Genomic DNA, 6,792 nt, shown 5'->3' with positions numbered 1-6,792 from the left:
AGCTTCAAATACAGGGCTCGGATGAAGCACAGAGAGTGGAGGAGAATGGTAAAATATGAGGGATTTAATGATCATGAACTACATGTATTTCTGCACAGAAAAATGATACTGATAGTACTCATGAGAAAATTCTCATTTAATAGAGCAGGTAGAAGGAGCTTTTATAGTGAAAATGGAGTCAATGGATAAAAGAGAAATGTAATGGGAGCAAGAGAAAGGAGAGGTGGAATAGGCTAAGATATTTCATATAATAAGATTTTTTTATTACAATGAGCTATTGCAATGACATGGAAGGGGGAAGAAAGGGGGAATGAGGGAAACTTCACTCTCATCAGAGGTGGCTAGAAGAGGAAATAGCATATATACTCAATAAGGTACAGACATCTACAACAAGAAGGAGAAAAGGGGGACAGGTAGAAGGGGGGGGTGTGAGTGATGGAGGAGAGGGTGGACCATGGGGGAGAGTGGTCAGATATAACACATTTTCTTTTCTAATTCTTGTAAGGGGCTCAGATTGGATGGTCTATCCAGGACCACAGGGCTGGGTGTTTGATGGATCTAAAGGGCTGCATGAGGCTCAGGCCAGCTTGGCCCCAGGGCCGGTGATCTGTCTGTTGCACCACTCAGCTAATCTACAGCACATTTAAGAAGAGGAACGGAGTGAAAGGAGAGAGAAAACATAGTATATGGTAGTGGGGAAGTATGAAAGGAGGGAGTGATCAGCTCTGGCAATGTTGGAAAAAATATGGAAGTAGCTTTTGTGATGGACTTATCATAAAGAATTTGATACACCCTGCGACAGAGCTGGAGGTCTTGGAACACAGACTGAAGTACATTTTTCATCATCATTATTATTACTATTTTTTGGGGGGTAGGGTTTGCAAGGCAAATGGGGTTGATTGGTTTGCCCAGGGCTTCATAGCTGTGTGATTGCTGGGTGTCTGAGGCTGGATTTGGACCTGGGTGCTCCTGGCTCCAGGGCCACTGCTCTGACTGCTGTGCCATCTAGCCAACCCTACTCTTATTATTATCATTGCTATTATTATTATTATTATTATTTTGCTTAAATTTGGTTTTTTAAGGGCAAATGGGGTTGAGTGGCTTGCCCAGGATCACACAGCTGGGTGATTGTTGGGTGTCATTGGCTGGATTTGGGTTTGGGTGCTCCTGGCTCCAGGGCTGGTTCTCTGTCCACTGTGCCACCTGGCTGCCCCTATTATTATTATTTTTATTTTTATTTTTAATTTTTTCCTTTACTTTATTGCTCATGAGGGTCTATATTTTTTAAACAAATTATTTTAATGTAGAGATTTACACTTATATTAATCCTACATCTATTTCCACCAAGTATGCAAAGTGACCTAATCACAGAATATTAGAGCTGGAAGGGATTGGATTATCTTGTCCAATTCACCCATTTTTACAAGTGGAGAAACAAATCTTATAGAGGACCTAGTGTCACATAGCTGTCAAATGGGAAAGTTGAAAGTCAAATCCAAGTATTCTAACTGAGGGCCCGATATTCTTTCCACTAAATCATGTTACCTCTCATTTACATTACTTCATATTTACATTCAAAAGAGAAGTAGTCTTCAATAAAACATGATTAAGATGAACTGTGCTTGTTACTAGTCAGCACAGGGTAGAGTCCAAAACAGTTTCCTTGGTTCTAACATTTTCACATCCCATGACACAGTTTATTGAAATCTTCATTTCGGTACCTTATTTGAAAAATGGCAACACACAAGAGAGTAAGATCTTCCCAAGTGTGCTATTCTTCTCATATTTAAATCCTAACTTAAGTTGTAAAGACTAAATAATAAGTAGGTCTGTTCCCTACTAAGAATGAAGAGATTTAGGCAAAAAAATTCACACTACCCCTTGCCCAACTTCCTAATTGTCTAACTTGCATCAGTGATGTTTTGAAACTTCAGAAAAATTGAATATTAATTCTCTGAATTAATATTTATGGGAACCACTACTATTTAGTCCATTATAAAGTTCTGTCTTCTCCAGTTTTCACTCCAGAGATGATCTATATTTGTTACAGAACAGAGGATAGGATGTTTGTTTTCCCATTCAAAACAGAGGCAAGTCTCTTTACTTCCTTCCAAATGGATCAGACCACACTTTTAATCCTGGTGGCTGTACATCTGCTTGGATAATACCAGCCCGATTTATGGCTTGTTCCAGCTTGTACTCTTCGGTCCGCATCAGGGGCTGGAAGTAGATGGGGTAGAAGGCGGCGGCCAGGAGGAAGGCGAAGCCGCAGAAGATCATCGCTGTGCGCAGTTTGCGAGACATGACCCGAGCTCGGGAAGCCGACCCGGGGAAGCCGACCCGGGGAAGCCGACCCGGGGAAGCCGACCCGGGGAAGCCGACCCGGGGAAGCCGACCCGGGGAAGCCGACCCTGAGCCCTCAGTCGGGCTCACCACACTCGCCAGGCACCAGAAGCGGGGGGTGGGGGTCTATATTTTTTGAGGGGAGGGGGTATTATGTTTACTCTTAAACAAGAATATTTTAATAATGTATAAAAAACATCATTTGTATGCAAATAAAATAAATATAAAAATAAAAAACATAAAAGTAATAAAAAATGAATAAATTGTTCTAATTTTGTTTCCAGAAAAAGAGTACCCATAATACCCCCTCCCCCACTAAAATATAAAACCTCAAGAGAAATAAAGTAAAAGAGAAAAAAATGTATTTCTGTCTGTGTTCTGATACCATCAACTCTGCATCTGGTGGATCACATTCTTTATCATAAGTCCATCACAGAAGTTACTTTCATATTTTTCCACAGCTGCTGTTGCTGATTGTAATTAATTCCCTCCATCCATTTTTCCCCATTACCATTTATTATATTATTATATTTGCTCTCTCCTTTCAGCGGGCAGAGCATGAGCCCTGAGTCCAGGAGGCCCCAAGCCCACATCCCATCCCAGGGACTCAGCAACCACCCGGCCCCATGGCCTGGACAGACCACCCAATCCCATCACCTTACTAAAAGTAAAAAAGAAAATGTGTAATATCTGACTATCCTCTCCCATAATCTACCCTCTCCTCTATCACCCACATCTCCTGTCCTTCCTTGTCTCCTTTTATTCTAGATGTCTATAAGCTATTTCTTGTGTATGCTGTTTCTCCTTCTGAGCCATTTCTAATGAGAAAGAAGGTTCCCTCATTCTCCCTCCCATATCATTGCAAAAGTTACATGAAATATCTTAGCCTATTCTACCTCTCCTTTCTCTTACTCCCAGTATACTTCTCTTTCACCCATTGACTCCATTTTTACAATATATTATATGTTCAAATTCAGCTCTTTCCTGTGCCTCATCTATAAAAGCTCCTTCTTCCTGCTCTATTAAATGAGAAGGTTCATATGAGTATTATCAGTATCATCTTTCAATGCAGGAATACACACAGTTCATCATCATTAAATCCCTCATAATTTACTCTTCTCATCCACCCTCTCTATGCTTCATCTGAGTCCTGTACTTGAAGGTCACTTTCTGTTCACATCTGGTCATTTCAACAGGAACATTTAAAAGTCCCCTGTTTCACTGAAAGTTCATCATTTTCCCTGGAAGAGGATGTTCAGTTTTTCTGGGTAGTTGATTCTCAGTTGCAGTCCAAGCTATTTTGCTTTCTGGAATATTATATTCCAAGCCCTATGAGTCCTTAATGTATTTTCTGTTAAGTCCAATGCAATCCTGACTGCAGCTCCATGATATTTTAATTATGTCCTTCTGGCTGCATGTAATATTTCCTTGTTGACCTGGGGATTGTTTTTTACTTTTTGGATCTCTTTCCAGGGGAGATTGGTGGATTCTCTCAATTTCTATTTTACCCTCTGCTTCTAGCATATCAGGGCAATTTCCCTGTAGGAATTCTTTTAAAATGAGGTCAAGGATCTTTTCCTGATCAAGAATTTCATGGAGGGGCAGCTAGGTGGCACAGTGCATAGAGCATCAGCCCTGGAGTAAGGAGTACCTGAGTTCAAATCTGGCCTCAGACACTTAATAATTACCTATCTGTATGGCCTTGGGCAAGCCACTGCACACCATTTGCCTTGCAAAAACCTTTAAAAGAAAACAATTTCAGGGAGCCCAATAATTTTAAAGTTATCTTTCCTGTATCTGTTTTACAGATCAGTTGTTTTTTCAATGAGATATTTCACATTTTCTTCAAAGTTGTTATTCTTTTGATGTTGAACTATTATGTTTTGACTTCTCACAAAGTCATCAGCTTCCTTTACCTCCATTCTACATCTGAAAGATTTGTTTTCCTCAAAGAGATTTCTTGTCTCCTTTTCCATCTGGCCAATTCTGCTTTTTAAAGCATCCATCTCCTCAATAACTTTTTGAACTGCTTTATCCATTTGACCTAAGCTGGTTTTTAGCATGTTATTTTCTTCAGCATTTTTTGGATCTCCTAAACTTATACTGCTAACTTCATTTTAATGTTTTCCCTGCATCTCTCTTATTTCTTTTCCCAATTTTTCTTCTATCACCCATACTTGAATTTCCAAATCTTTTTTGAACTCTGTCATAGCCTGAGCCCAACTTCTATATTTCTTGCAGTCTTTAGATGCAGAAGATTGAACTTTTTCATCTTCGGAATGAATATTTAGATCCTCCATGGGACCAAAGCTTTTGGGGTGCTTCCTGAGCTTTTGAATATTATTGGGACGTCCCACCCAACAAGGACCTCAGTGTGTGAGTCTCTGACTGCTCTCCTGGTCTGTGAATGACCACAAGTCCATCCCTCTGCCTCAGGGCTGTGAATGGGGTCCCTGCACTATGGGGGGGGGGCCTAGACTGTGCCCAGGGTTTGAATATATTCAAAACCCCAGAGTCCTGTTCCAGGTACAGAGCATAGTCCTCAGAAGTCTCCCTCCACTCCCTTATCTTTTGTGGACTGAGCACTCAGGGCACAGCTGCCTAGAGGCTCCTACTGGGTGACTCCATGGGCCTGCTTCCATTTCCTGGCATCTGGGTCATATAGAATGCTTGGGCTGCACTGAGTATCATGGCTGCACTGAGAGCCAGGGCTTTGTGCTTGCTCTGGCAGAGGTCTCCCTGTTGATCTTCCATGTTGTTCTTGGTGGTCCCTGGGAAGCAAGTCAAGAAACTGCTTCTACTACTAAGGAGCCAGTGCTCCCAGGCACCTGGGGCTGTTCCCAGGGGCTGAGGTTCCTTCACTCTGGCTGTGTGGCTACTCCAGTCTCATGAAATGCAGTTTGCCCTCTATTTTCCAGGTTATCTTTGCTTGGAGAATTGCCTCACTGGGTCTTTCTGTGGGTTCTCTGTGTCAAAAATTTAATTAGAGTCATAATTTTAAGGGTTTTTTACATTAAAAATATTTTGGAGAGAGTACATAAGAGAGAATCTTTTCCTGTTGCCATCTTGGCTCCTGTCATGGGATGCAAATATTTTAAATAAAATCTTTTCAAAGCAATTACAGAAAGTTATCACTAGGATAATATACTATGACCAAGCAGGATTTATTCCAGGAATGCAGGGTTGGTTCAACATTAGAATAATTTTTAGCATAATTGACTATATCTATAACAAACCTAACAGAAATTATGTGATTATCTCAGTAGGTGCTGAAAAAGCCTTTGACAAAATACAACACCCATTCCTATTAAAACACTAGAGGACATAGGAATAAATGGATTATTTTTTAGAATGATTAATAGTATCTATCTGAAACCTTCAACAAACTTTATATGCAATGAGGATAGGCTAGAGGCATCCCCAATAAGATCAGGGGTGAAGCAAGGATGTCCATTATCACCAATATTATAAAATATTGTATTAGAAATATTAGGTTTAGCAATAAGAGAAGAAAAAGAAATTGGTGGAATTAGAATTTGTAAAGAAGAAATAATAATTTAACTCTTTGCAGATGACATGATGGTATACCTAGAGAATCCTAAGAAATCACTAAAAAAACCACTAGAAACAATTATCAACTTGAGCTAAGTCACAGGATATAAAATAACATTAATAACAAGATACAGCAGCAAGAGTTAGAAAGAGAAATAGCATTCTGAGTAACTTCAGACAATGTAAGATACTTGGGAGTCCACCTACCAAAGCAGACTCTAAAACTCTATGAATACAACTACAAGCACTCTTCACACAAATTAAATCAGATTTACATAACTTGGCAAATATCAACAGCTCATGGATAGACTGAGCTAATATAATAAAAATGAAAATTCCACCTAAACTAATCTACTTCTTTAGTACCTTATCAATCAAGCTTCCAAAAATGAGCTGCAAGAAATTGTAATTAATGTCATATAGAGAAACAAAATGTCAAGAATGTCCAGGGATTTAATGAAAAAAGGAGGTGGCTTAGCCTTACCAAATATAAATTTATATTATAAATCATCAGTCATCAAAAATGTCTGGCATAAGAAATAGAGTGGTAGATCAATGCAATAGATTTTTGCAAGAGCGACAGCAGGAAATGATTATAGTAATCTGCTGTTTGATACATCCAAAGAGTCCAACTTCTGGATAAGAACTCTCACTTTGACAAAAACTGTTGGGAAAATTGGAAGTTACTATGGCAGAAATTTGTATTAGACCAACATCTCACACTCTATAACAAGATAAGATCAAAATGGATACAGGATTTTGATATAAAAGACTATTATAAGAATACTAGGAGATCAAGAAATATTTTACTTATCATATCTATGGAACAGGAAGCAGTTTATTACCAAGGAACAGATGGAGAACAATATTAAAAAATTACAGTAAATTAAAAAGCTT

At 39.3% G+C, this 6,792-nt stretch overlaps 1 protein-coding gene across 1 annotated transcript; it reads right to left on the bottom strand.

Moving 5' to 3' along the window:
- Positions 1-2,052: 2,052 nt before the first annotated feature.
- On the bottom strand, positions 2,053-2,304 carry LOC141494959 (small integral membrane protein 20-like). Its single transcript, XM_074196059.1, has one exon. It carries the CDS (start codon positions 2,302-2,304, stop codon positions 2,101-2,103), a length of 204 nt encoding a protein of 67 aa, XP_074052160.1. The 3' UTR covers positions 2,053-2,100.
- Positions 2,305-6,792: the final 4,488 nt, after the last annotated feature.

Source organism: Macrotis lagotis, chromosome 8, assembly GCF_037893015.1.
Source record: "Macrotis lagotis isolate mMagLag1 chromosome 8, bilby.v1.9.chrom.fasta, whole genome shotgun sequence".
Lineage (NCBI taxonomy): Eukaryota > Metazoa > Chordata > Mammalia > Peramelemorphia > Peramelidae > Macrotis > Macrotis lagotis.
This window is presented reverse-complemented; position numbering and strand designations above follow the sequence as displayed.